Consider the following 17,028-nt stretch of genomic DNA (forward strand, 5'->3'; position numbering starts at 1 on the left):
GAAATACTGTCAGCTTGAAAACTGAACGGTTTGGTTGATATCTGGAAGTAACCTTCTCTGTAGAGAGAGAACTCTAAATCAGAATTTAAAATGGGATAATGCAATTAATACCAAACCTTTTCATTTAAAAGGCATTTTGAGGGCGCCTGGGTGGCTCAGTGGGTTAAGCCGCTGCCTTCGGCTCAGGTCATGATCTCAGGGTCCTGGGATCGAGTCCCGCATCGGGCTCTCTGCTCAGCAGGGAGCCTGCTTCCCTTCCTCTCTCTCTGCCTGCCTCTCCGTCTACTTGTGATTTCTCCTGTCAAATAAATAAATAAAATCTTAAAAAAATTGTTTAAAAGGCATTTTGACATCAATTTATTTTAATTTCCTCATTTTTAATTTTTAAAAAATTTTTTTAAATTTCATTTTTTCAGTGTTCCAAGATTCATTGTTTATGCGCCACACCCAGTGCTCCACGCAGTTTGTGTCCTCCTTCATACCCACCACCAGGCTCACCTATAATTTCTTCATCTTGATTCAACAAGACATGACAGGTTTCCCTTTCACTTTACTTATTTTTAGCACTTTCTTTTTAAAAAGTTGTATCTGCACATGCGTATTTAGAATGTGTCAAATTAAAGACAGACTGCCTAGATAAAATTGGGCAGATGATGGGTTGAATTATAACATAGATTTTTATCTTACAACATTTCCACCAACATTGGTTTGATTTCCATAACTGATGTCTGCCAAAAATCTGTCCTCCCTGCTTTCATAGAAATGTAGTTGAATCTGGACATAGGCTGCCCTGCTAGAGATGACATTTCCAAGCCTGTCTTGGGACATATGACTTTGTTCTTACTGATGGAACACAGGCAGCTGCTCAGGATACTCACAGATTTCAGATGTGCCCATAATCCAGCTTCAATCATGCAAAAGAAGAAAGTGGCCTTGGGCTTGGTTGCAGGGTGGGAGGGGGGCGGGGGAGGACAGGGAAGGGTGATAGTCAAGATGAAAAGAATCTGAGTTATAAGATGAATCTGTGCACTTTCATGGAGCAGAGCCTCCACTAACCCAGACTTCTCATCTTGGAACTCTTATATGAAAAGGAAATAAAAAACTGTGCTCTTCAAGCCACTGGATTTGGGGGTCTTTTTGTTGCAGCAGCTTAATGAATACATCCATCGCTGTCCCTTTAAAATATGTCACTTAGTAATTATTATATATGCACAATTAACCAAAGTGCTAATACCTGGATTTCTACCCTGGGGATGGAGGGGGTGGGGACCAGCAAAATCTATTCTTCCCAGGCATGACTAATGTTAAACTGTCCAACAACTACAACTACAGGTGATTTTTCTGCATCAACGTCATTTATTTATATGCATGACTTCAGGCTTGTAACTTTTTGTAACTTCTCCACTAAATGTTAGGCTAGAGCAGTCCTTCAGCCTAGCACTTCCCGAGGACATTGATTTCTGTTAGATGGGATGTTCAGAACATCAGCCTATGCCCTAGAAGAGAGGATCTGGGGAAGCCTATGGATCACTGCCAGAAGTCCCTGGCTTTTCAGTCTCACTCAAATTGTTCAGAGCCAAATCCTCCTGAAGATTCATTCCCAAATTGAATGGCTCCTGAACAATACAGAAGGCTACAGCTATCTCACCAGGTTGCCTTATAGAGCTTACTTAAAGATTTTTCACAATAGCCTTATAAGATAAGAAGTGCAGATTATTATTTGATCACACGAAAAAACCAAGGCACACAGTGGCATCACAAGTCACAGGAAGCAGGAACCATTACTTGATCCTCCAAGGAGACAAAGTACATTATCTGAATGCTCAATTCTTTGGTCTTACGTTAAGCCATGCTCGTTTTGCTACTTCTGTCTAATTGAAAGAAAGGAAAACTGAAGCATGAAATTTCAGAGATACACCACTCAAGTGTCTTCATGGGAGAACCTATTTCATTCGCACATAAAAAGAACAGGTTCTGCACTGGTCCAACTTTAGCTTTTAAAACTAAAGGATAGAGTTTGGTCCCAGGGGCTGTAAATGACAGCAATGTAGGGGAGAAGAGCCTTCTGCCTCCAGGACAGGATATCTCCATGTGTCATACATCTGGGTTGTGACACTAGCCCTGTGCTGCTTCTGTAAACTAAGTATCTCCCAAGTGTCATTGCTCTGTCACCTTGATCTTGCTCTCCATCAGGATTGGGAAGGAGAACAGAAACCAAGGCATGAGGGAGACCAAATCATCCTTGAAAGCTACATCCCAAAGACATCCTGATCCAAAAGGACAACTGGATAAACGGGAAAGTGGCAGGTGTTTTTTTGATAGTCATTTGTGCAACCAAATACTCAGTAGGCTTTGCATGGGCTGCCAGTAGCACGCAGCCTATGGCTGTCAACTGAGGACAGGACTAGGATTGCACTTCTGTTGCAGGCTGAGCAGCTCAGCCTAATTTGACTGTACCTCTCACTCCTTGTCAGAAGTGCAGAGGCCCTCGTGGGAGAATCGCAGTTTCCTTTGCTCCTCTTCTGCTGAGATCCTTAAAGCAGGCAAGGGTGCGGTGAGATGTCTAATCCTCCTCCCCGCCCTTCACCTGGTTCGCTTGGGGCCTAAAGGTCGTGAACGATCTTGCTGTGTCTCTTCAGTGCCCTTTCCTAATTGGAGGCAGAGCAGACAAAAAGTAGAAGGGAGGGGCAGCATCATCTTTCCCAATGCAGAATACTGAGGAAGAGTAGCGTTTCCTCCACACCCGTCTAAAAGTGTTCACCAATTGCCCAGTCACGAGAGCCAGCACCAAGGACTCAGGATGATTCAGGGCATACTTTCAACCTCCTCAGTTCTTGAGCAAGGTCGAGGAGGTCGGGCTTCCGGGGAGACGTTGCATCACAGTTTGGAAAAAACTTGGGAATCTTCCTTAGAGGACTCATTCTTCCAGGAAGCGGGCAAAGAAAGAGCGGAGTAGACGCCTGGGTGCTAGAAGCTGCAAAGAAATCCGACCTCACCTTGGGCTCAAGAGTGAAAGTGGGGTCACTCCGGGACCAGCCCGCGCATGGCAGGAAGGACTCCCGCAGGTCTCCACGTGCTCCCCATTAGGTGGCACTTCTGCACCAGCCCGAAGGGATCCGGGGGCGCGGTGGCACAAAGAGAGGCGCGGCTTAGACACCTGTGCGCCTCCGCCCAGTTGCGAGCCGGCGGGACGCCAGGGACCGCCCGAGCCCTTCCGAGCCCGCGGGGAGGGCAAGGAGCGCCGACGTGCCCCGCGCAAGGTGGAGGCGGCCACCTGGGCGCCCGCGCGCGCGGGGCGGCGCTAGGACCCGAGCGGCGCACCTGTTGGCTGGCGCCCCGGGCCCCGCCCGCCCTCCGCCCCGAGTGCCCGGCCCGCCGAGTGCCGGAGCGGCGGGGACAGTGCGAGCCGAGGGCATCGGCGTGGCGGTGTTGGCGCGCGGCCCCGGGAGCACCATGGCCGAGCTGCTGCGGAGCCTGCAGGATTCCCAGCTCGTCGCCCGCTTCCAGCGCCGCTGCGGGCTCTTCCCGGCGCCGGATGAAGGCCCCCGCGAGAACGGCGCGGGCCCCGCGGAGGGCGCGGCGCGGGCGCCGGGGCTCGGGCAGCTCCCTGCGGCCAACGGCAAGGGCGGCGGGGGGCCGGCCAACGGGCTGCGGAGAGTCGCGGCCCCGCAGGTAACCACGGTCAGGTGTTCGCGGGGGGTGGGGGAGGGGACAGCCCGCGCCGCAGCCGGCGGACTTGAGGGTCCCGCGGACTCCGCTACGCGGGGGACCGGCGAGCTCCATCCCCGGCAGCGACCCGGCTGCGGGCGCCGGGTACGGAGGGGAGTGGGGGCGGGGAGTCCAGTCACCAGGATGCCATCCCTTAGGCTGCCAAGTAGCACCCACGTCCGTTCAGACATCAGATGCACCAGGAGCTTTAGACACAGTCTTTAGACTTTCTCCTTTCATGAGTGAAATTTATGTTGCTGAGCTTTCTCCCAAATGTGTAAGAGTTACGTAATTGAAAAGGGCGGGGGGAATGTCCTTGGCGTTTTCGGTAGAGGCTTCTCTGGGGAGAAATTCTGAGGACTCCCGCAGGATTCCTGAGTTTTCGCCCCATTCCCCCCACCCACCTCCCCCCGGCCTGATCCGCACTCAAGGGGTGTAGCGGGGCCCGCTGTGCCCTTCACTGTCCCGCATTTCCAGCTCTAAGGACAGAACTTCAGGTTTCAGTTGCGCCTGGAGAGATCTACAAACCGCACCCCTACCCGCACCGGGGCGGAATCCCCATCCCCTTCCTGTCGGGTGGGTCTCTTGTGACTGGCACCAGGGACTTTGAACAGATGCTGTCGAGAGAGAAGCTCACCGCGCTCCCCTCCAGGCGTTCAGAGTGTGCTTATACAACCCACTGCGGCTCTGGGGAGCCGGCGTGTGTTGTCATCGCGGTGCACAGAGACTCAAGGCAGGAGGGACCGAACAGGCTGCAGATGCTAGCGGGCCAGGGCTGCTGGCCTCCCTCGCCCTGGGAGAGCTCACAGTGTGGCACTGGAGGAAGGAAGCAATGTATTGACGATTCCCACTCCTTGTGTTGGGGGCGGGGGTTGGGGAGGGATGAAGAGCTGTCTCGGTGACAGGGAGGTGACATTTATTCACGTGTAGCTTTCCAGATCTCCTAACTGAGGAATGATGGAGACCTGGCTTCAGTGTGGGATGGCATATTGCGGGCATTGGATTAGAAAATTTATTTGAGAGAGTGAGGGTGGGGTGTGTGCTCCACTCCAGAGAAATCCTCTATAATGTTCTTTTCTTTTCTTTTCTTTTCTTTTCTTTTCAATTGTTCCTTCTCTGTCCCATATGACATCTAGTAACTTTTAGATGAGTTTGAGACCTGCCTCCACCCCTTCCGCTTTCCTCTTGCCTTGTCTTAAAAATGGGACAGAGTGAGGATCTAAGAACCAGTTACATACCTGAAATGTGGCAGGGCATCTTCTGTGCACACACGTAGGTACCGTTTAACACACAGGGAGGGGCCCCAGCGGCTTTCTGATGCTCTCTCCCCACATTTCCCCTCTGTTTCTTCAATTCCAGAAGCTAAGCAGGGTGCATTTTCCTGTGAATGCTTTTCCAACTGCTCAAACATTACCTCAATTCTGGAAAAGGTTCCTCCTTTAAAAGCAAGATAAACGGATGTCTTGCAGAGAGGTGACCTCTACCTGCTTAAAAAGCCTGTGCCCCCAGCCACATAGCAGGGGTCTCTCTCTTCCCGTCCAACACACAACCTTTCTCACCATAGACGGTGAAATACTGAGAGGAAGCTAAAGATTCACAGTGAGAAGTCATTGTATTGGTGTATGATGGGGGGGAAAATAGCCCAGGAGAGCATTTGATACATGAGAGGTTAGTAAATGTTTTTATTTTTTTCATTTTTTTTTTAATTTTTAAAGATTTTATTTACTTATTTGACAGGCAGAGATCACAGGTGGGCAGAGAGGCAGGCAGAGAGAGAGGAGGAAGCAGGCTCCCCACTGAGCAGAGAGCCCGATGCAGGGGTTCCATCCCATAACCCTGGAATTCCGATCTGAGCCGAAAGCAGAGGCTTTAACCCACTGAGCCACCCAGGCGCCCCTAGTGAATGTTTTAAAAGGCGGGTCTGTTTCAGGTGACTTCGGGAGATTAATATTTTGCAAATGTAGAGAGGGTTCAATAGGAAAATGATTCATACCTGTCTTGGATCCTTAATAGGACTCTAAGGGGACAATTGGGAAACTTCTCTCCAACAAGCCATTCTTCCCTGTGGCCTTTAACCTCCGCCCAACCTGTGGCAGGCCTGAGCTGCCTCTCCTTTCTTCAAATAACCCCACTCATCCTTCAGTTTCAAAGGTCAGCTCTTCAAGAGACTCTTTTGCTCACCTTTGAGTCTCACTCCATGTTTTAGAGGTTCCCTTTGTTTCTGGTGATTCTTCATTACAGCGTTTATCACATTATGCAAATATGCCTTTGGAGAGGGGGGTGGTTCCTGATTATCGTCAGTCTTCTCCAGTGGGTGAAAAGCTCTGAGAATGCAGGAAACTTGCCTGGTGTGCTCATTATTTTCTTCACGTGGGAGCTCAGTGAATTTGGGGAATAAATGAGTGCAGACTGTAATATAAAATCTGCCCTGTAAAAAGCAAGATAAGCAGATTTCTTGCAAAGACTCATCTTGCTGCTTCAGCAAGCAGCGTGGTAGGGGTTTCCCCCTTCCCATCCCAAACACGACTTGACTCACTATAGATCATGAAAAAGTAAGAGAGAGCTAAAAATTCAAAATAAGAGATTAAAGATTTTTTAAAATTGAAGAGTAACTATGGAAAATCAAATGTTTTCCATGTAGCCTAGAAATCAGGAAGCATGTGGACACTGATTTAAGACCCTCCTAACAGTAGAGAAGTGTTTTCTTCATTTGGGTGACTTCAGAATGCAACACATCTAATTTTTCTCACCTCGCACATTTGCTGTATTTATTTTAATCCTTAAAACAGGACAAATGCAGAAACAAGTAATGACTTCCGGGACCAATTTTCACGTAACACCATGCACTGCTAAGTTAAAGATTAACTACATCCTTTACAAACCAGGGCTAGGCTGGGATTGCACAAAGCTGTCATTGAATAAGCCGGAGTGGACCTCAGAGGCTGCTCACTAGTCCTGCCTTTCACGGACAGATCTGAGTCCTGAAGCGTTAAAGGCTTTGTTGAGGACTTCCCAGACTTTCACACAAGCAGGTCTTTCGATGCTCAGGTCTAAACTGCTCTCTTCTGTGCACCTTCCAGGATTTTATCTATCTCACTGTGAAGGTGTGAGGTGTTGGGCATGGCTGGGAGCTGGGCAGAGGTTGGTTGGAAAGGGAACACGTTGCTTTCAGAGCGCAAGGATAACTGGTTTGCAAGGGTAACCGTAGGAGGACATTCCTGGCAGTACCCAAGATCAAGAAGCAGGGATCCTGGGACCGAGGAGAAGGGCAAAGTTCTGGTTAGAATAGTGTTTGTTTGTCCTGGGGTAAATCCAGCCTCGGATAGAATGGTATTTTGATTTTTATCATCTTTGCTTACTCAACATAGTTGCATTAAGACAGACTTTGCAGAGCCTTTCCCTATCATTACGTTAGACTGGAGTGATCTTTCCAAATTGTACTGTGTTCCATAAATACCTTTTGATAACTATTTTTTCAGGCATAGTTCTACAGTTGGGTTGAGGTATTTAGAGAAGTCCTTGCATCCCTATTTTGAAATATTTGGGGACCCCCAGGTCTGTCAATCTACAAAAAGCCACCCTTCCTTTGTTGGCTTGCTCTAGTAAAAAGAACCATCTTTGCAATCAGGAGACCTGGATCTGGCTCCACCTTCATGTCACCTTGAACTTCTCTGGGTCTCATCTGTAGACGGGCAGAGTGGAATAGAACCATGGGTTTCCACCTGCGGCTGCACAATATAATCAGTCAGAGGAACCTTGAAAACACAACAAACCAGTGTCCAGGGTCCAGGTGAGAAGTGGGGTCTGGAGAAATGGCAGACAGAGGTGGGAAGCTCCCTTCTCCTGGGACCCACCACACTTAGTGTGTTCAGGATGAGAATGGTGGTACTGGAGGCAGCAGTCATGGCCACTGGGACATTCTGGCTTATGACTCCACTGGCCAACAGGCTGAACTTCAAGTTTTGATTTTCTTTAATGTTCAGGTTTGAAACGGTAAAATAAGCCACTTTGAAAAGGTACCTTGGTTTTTTTTTTCTAGTTACAGATACTGTTCAGATGAGAAAAATTGGAAAAAGACAAATAAAAAATTAAATCCATGGCCATTATACCACTGCCCAAAGGTAATCATGCAGTAAATGTTCAACCTGATTTTTAGGGGCTGTCTGCTACTCTATAGCATAGATAAACTATAATTTAGTTGGCCTGTTGCTGGGCTTTTAGGTTTTTTCCAGTTTTTGCATTAAAAATAACATCTTTATATAAGTATCTTTCCATATATCTTGATTGTCTCTTTTAATTGAGATGTAATTAACACATAATATTGTATTAATTATTGGTGTACAATATAATGATTCATTATTTGTAAATACTGTATTGTGAAATGATCACAGCAAGTCTAGTTAATATCCATCATCACCCATAATTACAGTTTTTCCTTCTTGTGTTATTTTTAACTTTTTTGTTAAAAGATTTTACTTATTTATTTTAAAGAATGAGAGAGAGAGAGAGAGCATGCAACCCAGGGGAGGGACCGAGGGGGAAGGAGAGGGAGGGAGGGAATCTCAAGCAGACTCCGAGCTGAACATGGAGCCCTTCAAGGAGCTCAATCTCAAGACCCTGAAGTCATGACCTGGGCCAAAACCAAGAGTCAGGCGCTTAGCCACCTGAGCCACCCAGGCGCCCCATGATGAGAACTTTTAAGATCTACCCTCTTAGCAACTTTCAAATATACATTATTAACTGTAGTTGCCGTGCCGTACATTACACCCACAAGACTTATTTATTTTGTAACTTTATGGGTGTATTTTGTCACCACCTTCACCCATTTCACCAACTCCCGCCCCCAGCACCTCAGGCAACCACCAGTCTCTTCTCCTCATCTATGAGTGCAGGTTTTTTGTTTGTTTTATATTCCACATATACATGAGGTCATACCGTATTTGTTTTTCTCTGACTTATTTCACTTAGCATAATGCCCTCAAGTTCCACCTCCCATATTCTCACAAATGGCAAGATTTCCTTCTTTTTTATGGTGAATATTACAGTGTGTGTGTGTGTGTGTGGTGTGTGTGGTGTGTATGTGGTATGTGTGTGTGTGTCTGTGTGTGTGTGGTGTGTATGTGGTGTGTGTGTGTGTGTGTGTGTGTGTGTGGTGTGTGTGTTTGTGTGTGGTGTGTGTGTGTGTGGTGTGTGTGTGGTGTGTGGTGTGTTTGGGTGTATGTGTATGGTGTGCGTGTGTGTGGTGTGTTTGGTGTGGGGGTATGTGTGTGTATGTGTGGTGTGTGTGCGTGTGTGTGTGCGCGTGTGGCATATTTTCTTTATCCATACATCCATAGAGACTAGAGTTGTTTCCAAATCTTGGCTGTTGAAAATGATGCTGAAATGAACATGGGGGTGCAGATATCTTTGCAAGTTAATGTTTTCTTTTTCTTCAGATAAGTACTCAGAGATGGAATTTCTAGATCATATGGTATTTCTATTTTTAATCTTTAAAAAGATTTTATTTTCTTTTATATTTAAGACATTCATTTATGAGAAAGAGAGCAGGGGGGAGGGGCAGAGGGAAAGGGAGAGAGAAAATCCCAAGAAGACACCCTGGTGAGCACAGAGCCCCATGTGGGGCCCAATTCCATGACCCAAGAGGATGACCTGAGCCAAAATCAAGATTCAGACACTTAACTGACTGAGGCACCCAGGTGCCCCTCAAGGTTCTATTTTTAAGTAATTTTGACATCCAACATAGGACTTGACCTCATAACCCCAAGATCAAGAGTTGCATGATCTACTGACTGAGCCCACCAGGCACCCCTATTTTTAGTTTTTTGAGGAATTTCCATGTTGTTTCCATAGTGACAACTTATATTCTCTCCAGCAGTACACAAGGATTCCCCTTACTCTACACCCTTGCCAACACTTGTTGTTTTTGCCTTTTGGATAATAACCCTTCTAACAGGTGTGAGGGGATATGTCATCATCATTTTGATTTGCATTTCCCTGATGCTGAGTAATGTTGCACATCTTTTTGTGTGTCTGTTGGCCATCTGAATGTTTTCTTTGGAAAAATGTCTATTCGGATCCTCTGCCCATTTTAATGGGATTATTTGAAAAACAATTCCCCTTATCACTTATATGATTTGCCAGTATTTTCTCCCATGTGGTAGATTGCCTTTTCATTTTGTTAATGTTTTCCTTTGCTGTGCAGCAGCTTTTTAATTTGATGTAGTCGCACTTGTTTGTTTTTGCTTTCCTTGCCTTTGCTTTGGGTGTCAAATCCAAAAAAATCATTGCCAAGACTGATTTCAGTCTTTGATTGTCTTTTTAATTTAAATTTCCAGCCATGGGACTGCTGGGTAGAAATACACATACTATGGCCTTCAACACTAAGCTGTCCGCAGAACAGGGGTACTAGGATAAGTAACTGTGAGTGCAGGTTTTTCCAGCCCCTCACCACTAGTACATACTAGTGGTGATCTGTGGTGATCTTTGGTGAAAATAGACCACCCCTGCATCTTTTTTTTTCTTTTTTTAAGATTTTACTTATTTAATAAAAAATAAGGGCATGTGACAGCAGGGGGAGGGGCAGAAGGAGAGAGAGAGAGATAATTTCAAGCAGACTCTGCCCTGAGCGTGGAGCCAAGTGTGGGGCTCAATCCCACAACCCTGAGATCAGATGCTTCACCAACTGAGCCACCCAGGCACTCCAATAAGCCACTTTCGTTTTTATCTCATATTATCTTCCTTTATTTCCAACCAACATTTCTTTTTTTTTTTAATTTAAATTTTAGTTAGTTAATATATGATGCAATAGGGTTTCTGGAGTAGAAATCAGTGATTCATTACTTACATGTAACACCCAGAGCTCATCACTTAACAAGCACCCTACTTCCTCCTCATCACCCATCTAGCCCCTTCCCCACCCACCTCCCTCCAGCCACCCTCAGTTTGTTCTCTATGTTAAAGAGTCTTCTATGTTTTTTTCCCTCTTTCCATTTTTTCTTTTCCCCCTTCCCATATGTGCATCTGCTTTCTCTCCTAAATTCCGCATATGAGTGAGATCATATGCCAACCAACATTTCTTAATCAGCTACACTGATTCTTGGATTGTCCTCATCCTTCAAGATCCAAAGATAAATAAGATCTAATTCCTGTCAGAGGAAAGCCACAAAGAAAATGACACAATGTAAAGAATACAAGAATAGAATATGTAGGCTCATAATAATATTAGGATATGAAGCTAATAATAATAATAATGATAGGCTGATAATAATAATAGGATAAGTTTGTGGCCAGGGAGACAATAACAGGAGTAGCTCACCATCCCTGGAGGAGCTCATGAAGTCTTGAGTGGGGACTAAAAGAACAATAAGAGTCAAACAGATGAAAATGTGAAAATCTCAGGGCACCTGGGTGGCTCAGTCCAGGGTCTGGCTCCGTGCTCAGCGGGAAGTCTGCTGGAGATTCTTCCTCTCGCCCTTTCTCTCTGGCCCTTCCCCTGCTCACATGTGCACTTTCTCTCTCTAATAAATAAATAAATAAATCTTTAAAAAAAGAAACTATGAGAATCTCCTTTCTTTACCTAGGAATCTTAAGTGATAAAACATAAAGGCACCTTGCCATTTTTGGTGAAGAGTGAAACACGGAGACTGGGTAGAGTAAGATTCTCAGCAGGAAACAGACTAAGGGGTAATTGAGCCCTTAAAAAATGGTTAAAATGGCAAATTTGGGGATGCCTGGATGGCTCGTTCAGTTAAGCAGCTGCCTTCAACTTGGTTTGTGATTTCAGGGTCCTGGGATTCAGTCCCTCATTGGGATCCCTGCTCAGAGGGGAGCCTGCTTCTCCTTCTGCCTTCTGCTCCCCCTGCTGTGCTGTCTCTCTCTGACAAATAAATAAAATCTTTTAAATAAATAAATACATGGCAAACTTTATGTTTCGCATATTTTACCTCAAAAAAAAAGAGAAAGAAAGAAAGAAAGAAAGGAAATATCCATAAATTCTACTTCAGGGAGGAGAAACATAATGTCCTTCTCCTTAAGTGTGGGCCACAGAGGAGTCATTTTACAGTACGGACTCCAGGCAGACACCCCCTCAGCCAGGTCATCACGGTTAACGTCAACAGTGTAAGCCACGGTGATGCTGTGTGCTCTTGATGCATGTCGAAATTATGTACTCTTGATACACGTTGACCATGGCACTTCACCAGAATGGTCTTGTTGAAAACCCACACCCTCAGCCTAATCACAAGAAAGACACCAGACAAATCCTAGTTGAGGGGCATCCTGCAAAATACCTGGCCTATCCTCTTCAAAGTTGCCAAGGCTGTAAATAACTAGGAAAGTCTGACAAATGTCACAGCCAGGAGTAGTCCAAGAAGACATGATAGCTAAAGGTCATTGTGGTATCCTGGATGGGACCCTGGAATAGATAAAAAAGGATGTTAGGTAAAAACTAAGGAAGTCTGAAGAAAGTATGGAATTTAATTAAAATGCATCAAATTTTTCTGCAAATTAAAAACTGTCTTAAAAACTAGGGGCGCCTGGGTGGCCCAGTGTTAAAGCCTCTGCCTTCAGCTCAGGTCATAATCCCAGGGTCCTGGAATAGAGCCCTGCATTGGGCTCTCTGCTCAGCAGGGAGCTGGCTTCCCCCTCTCTGTGTCTCTAACTCCCTCTCTGCCCACTTGTGATCTCTGTCTATCAAATAAATAAATAAAATCTTAAAAAATATATATAGTCTAGGGGTACCTAGGTGGCTCAGTCATTTAAGTGTCTGTGTTCAGTTCAGGGCATGATTCCAAGGTCCTAGGATCGAGTCCCACTTCAGGCTCCCTGCTTGCAGGGAGCCTGCTTCTCTGTCTCCCCGACCCCTGCTCATGCTCTCTCTCACTGCCTCTCTCTCTCTCTCTTAAATAAATAAAATCTTTAAAAATAAATAAATAAATTTAAATAAAATTTAAAATAAAAATTTTAAATTTAAATAAAATTTTAAAAGTCTTTTTAAATTTTTCTAAAAAGAGGTAGGTAATTGAAGGAAATTCAAAGATGGGATCATTTACAAAGTTGTAGGTGGTGTTGGAAAAACCAACAAGGAAGGATTAGCATCTAGGAGCAGATGACTGTCAGTCTAAAATGGCAAGAGGAGAACATTGGTTCTGGTAAGGCCAGCCTCATTGAGCAATTAGCTGTCAGAGAGAGACCCCTGACAGGAGCTGCCTTTAGTAGAGAAACAGCCACAGTCAGGCTGGAGGAGTAGAGGAACTCTACCTCCAAGTCATTCTCCACACACCCGCTCCTATGCTGCCAGTGCCTTCCTTGGGCCAAATTCAATCAGAAGCCAGGGAGACTGGGAGCCTGCCTATGGCCCCACACGAAGGTCAGCCTCCGTGGAGAAGGGTGTAGGGTGGACCCAGAAGGACAAATGGGAAGTATCCAGCCCGGGTAGCATAAAGAAACTGGAATGGTTATACCAGCTGAAGTTTGGGGCTTGAGCCAGAGTTTTAGGCTGGAGCCTGAACGTGGCTTCCTGCAGAATTTGGTCTTCATCCTGTAAACAGGGGGATGGCAAATCAATTCCATGCCATGTGTCAAATCAGAATTAGTGATGGAGCATCGTGATAAGAAAGGTTCTTGGGGTGTCACTGTGCTCCATCACAAAGAGTGTGGGATTGAATGGCGATGTGTGGGATGAATTTGCGGAGTATGGGAGGAGCCTGGTGCTGAAACATTTAAGAAATGGCAATGTTCTGGGCGCCTGGGTGGCTCAGTGGGTTAAGCCTCTGCCTTTGGCTCAGGTCATGATCCCAGGGTTCTGGGATCCAGCCCTGCATAGGGCTCTCTGCTCAGCCTGCTTCCCTTCCTCTCTCTCTGCCTGCCTCTCTGCCCACTTGTGATCTCTGTCTGTCAAATAAATAAATAAAATTAAAAAAAAAAAAAAGGAAAGGAAATGACGATGTTCTGTTCCAACAGCAGCGGACATGGTGCTAACATGAAATCAAGTCTTAATATCTGTTTGGATTTTTTTGTGATACCCTTGAGTGGCACCTTCACCCTCAAACTCTTAGGAGGAAAGAGACCACTAATGGTTTCTTAAGGCATAGGTTTGTCTTGTTAATCTTACAAATTAAACAGTAACTTTGTAACGAAAATGGCTTTATTCAGGAAGAGCAAAGAATTGCAATTTGGGACAAGGAAACTCCAGCAAAACCAAACTACAACAAAACAGAGGAGAGGAACACTCTACAGAGCTTAGAGGGGGGTTGGGAAGGCTGTTAGAAACAAAAAGTCCATTGGCATAAACGAGAAGTTTGAAGTATAGTGGCTTTTCATTGGCTGAGTTGTGACAGCTCTCATTGGCTGGGCTGTTGCTTGGCCTGGAGAAAACCTTTCTTCCTCTTGCTGGGGTGGTCTGGACTTGCAGGTTTGTTTTGGGTTGCGTCTGCAATTGGCTGAAGAGTGGTAGGGTATGAGAGCTCCTCCTGCAGGTCGCTGGTTCCATTCCAAAGGAGGTTTCCTTTCACCAATTTTCATACCATAGTTTGGGACAATGGGACCCATCCTGGGACCCCATCATTATGGCTCCAAACTGATTGGATTGGGGAGCAGCCCTCTACTCATTGGAAGCCTTCTATAGGCTGTTCAACGTCTGATGACGTGGCCTGAGGTGAGGACCTCACCCAAGTGGGCCATTGCCCAGGGGAGAGTGACTGATGGCACCAATCGCATTTCACCCGGAGGGAGTCTGAATGCAGGACCCACAAATAGGGACGGAAATGGTGGAGTGGTGGTGAGTTTCAGAGAGAGAAAGGAGGCCACAGGCAGAACCCTTCAGCCAGAGAAAGCAGTAGGAAAGTAGAAGCTCACAGTATCGGGGTGCCTGGGTGGCTCAGTGGGTAAAGCCGCTGCCTTCGGCTCAGGTCATGATCTCAGGGTCCTGGGATCGAGTCCCGCATCGGGCTCTCTGCTCAGCAGGGAGCCTGCTTCCTCCTCTCTCTCTCTCTGCCTGCCTCTCTGCCTACTTGTGATCTCTCTCTGTCAAATAAATAAATAAAAAATCTTTAAAAAAAAAAAAAAGAAGAAGAAGAAGCTCACAGTATCGAGGAGAGCAGCAACTCCACGGCCATGGTAAGAAGTCGAAGAGAAAACTCCCAAAAGGAGAAAGAAGCTCCATCTTGAGTGTGGTTGGCTCCACTTCGGAGGGCAGGTGCTGGAGGCACTGTTGGCCTTCGGGATGGAACAGCTGGGGGCGGAGGGGGGTGGTGCCCAGGGATGGTGACTGTTGTACGGCCTCTGAGCACATCTCCTTGCTTCCTGAGGCATCACGGAACAGACTCCTCTCCCTGGAAGAGGCCTGTGTGGGTCTTTCCTTGTGAGCGGTGTGCGCTGGTCCCCTGCTGCTTCGAGGGCGTGCCCATAACTTCGATCAGATCATGAGTTTTATCACTTTTGTGTAGTTGGGAATGGGGACGGGTAGGTAGTGGCAGGGGTCAGATCCCTCTTTCTCCTGTGCACCCCCAGGGCCAAACATGGCAGCTACTTAATACCACCTGTTGAACGAAGCATGTAAGGCTGTGCTAAACTCAACCTTTTCTTTCTTGGCAGAAATACAATCACAACTGGGGTCATTTTATCCCTGATGACTTTACCTGGCTATGTGTTCTTTTAGCCTAACTTTTTGTTGTTATTGTTTTGTTTTGTTTTGTTTTTGTTTTTGTGTTAGCTCCTTCCTTTTAATCTGGGAAACTGATGAAAGGTTTTGATTAATGAATAACTTTTTTTTATGAGTTTGCTTTCTTCATTTGGACGCTGTGAAGGGAGTTTGGGGATGGCTAGAAGTTCGTGAGGGTGAAACAGACACCTGTCAACTTTTGAAAAATGTGATTAAGCTACTATGTTTAGGAAAGCTGTTGACAGCAAGCCTTGTTTAATTCTAATTATCTTGACTTATAATTAAGATGTCAACATTTTTAAATTTAAAAAAAGCACTTGCACGTCTGTTGTTACAGTTTTTGTTAATTATTTAATCCTCTGTTTTCCTGATAAGAATTATGTCTCCAACAAAGGCATTCTTGCATTTTGTTTGGCACAGAATTTTCCTGGGAGAAAATACTGTCACGGTTTCCTGGCAACACATTTTGAGTGTTTCTATCTGTGTTAGAAATCTATGAAAATGCTAAAATTGGGGGCATCCACTGGCCTTTATTATCTGCTTGCCTGGTGAGATACACGGCACGTAGAAAGAAAATGAGATATTGAAAAATCCAGGGGAGACCGCGTGACCCATGTTTTTCTCTCCTCACTCCTGCTTCCAACACAGTATGAACTAATTAGCCAAGTGTTTTAAAAATCAAAGCAAGCAATCCTTAAGTGCAAGGCCCGGTGGCCGGAAGGAGAAGGAAATAACCACCTGAGATCTTGAAAGGAGGGCTGAAAAGGGAGTCATGGTTTCCTTGAACCATTTTGAATAATTGCCTGCAGGCTCCCAAATGCTCACTGGCATTTTTATGCCCATTTGTTTAATAAAACAAAACAAACCATCAGAATTATTCTTGCTTCTGTGAATGCTGTTTCTTTGGTATGCATGCCTGCTGGAGAAATGCCCTCTCAAGTATGTTTTGATTTTTCTAAATGGCAAAATCTTTGTTCCCAAAGGGTTTTATAGGAAACAGCCCACCAAAGCAAGGGCTCCTGTGGGTACGAGGGAGAGGGAATGGTGGTAAATAAGAAGGTTCCTTTGAGGGGCGCCTGGGTGGCTCAGTGAGTTAAGCCTCTGCCTTCGGCTCAGGTCATGGTCTCAGGGTCCTGGGATTGAGCCCCGCATCGAGCCCCGCATCGGGCTTTATGCTCAGCGGGGAGCCTGCTTCCCCCTCTCTCTATGCCTACTTGTGATCTCTTCCTCTTTGTCAAATAAATAAATAAAATCTTTAAAAAAAAAAAAAAGAAAAAAAGAAGTTTCCTTGGGTAAAATGTTGGGAGCTGAGAAGCCAGGATTTAATTGGTGGAGAAGGGACTTAGGTAAACATGATAACATTTTTCTGAAGTCAAAAAAAATCGCCTTCTCCTGAAAGGTGATTTACAAAGTAGCCATGAAATATACATCAAAGATTTTGTTAAAGACATGACAAGTGAAAAGTGGCTCTGTTAGAAGTTGGGTTTTGTGGAGTTTTTTTTACCCCTATATTCTGAATTTTGATCTTTTGATGATTTTCGGGTAGGAAGTTACTAAATATTTTGAAATTAATTTTTGTACTTTTTAACTCCTTTTTTAAGGAAATTTTCTTCTCTCTCTCTCTCTCTTTTAGGATTTTACTAATTTTTTTGAGAAAGAGA

The 17,028-nt window shown here is 45.6% G+C and overlaps 1 protein-coding gene across 1 annotated transcript in view; it reads left to right on the forward strand.

Annotated features, from left to right (window-relative positions):
- The first annotated feature begins 3,453 nt into the window (after window positions 1-3,453).
- The window catches only part of SGPP2 (sphingosine-1-phosphate phosphatase 2), a 105,466-nt gene continuing 91,891 nt past the window's right edge, over window positions 3,454-17,028 (forward strand). The window contains exon 1 of the mRNA XM_032354952.1: window positions 3,454-3,672. Within this exon, the coding sequence (XP_032210843.1) occupies window positions 3,454-3,672 (219 nt within the window). The remainder of the gene's footprint in view (window positions 3,673-17,028) is intronic.

This window comes from Mustela erminea, chromosome 8, assembly GCF_009829155.1.
Source record: "Mustela erminea isolate mMusErm1 chromosome 8, mMusErm1.Pri, whole genome shotgun sequence".
NCBI lineage: Eukaryota > Metazoa > Chordata > Mammalia > Carnivora > Mustelidae > Mustela > Mustela erminea.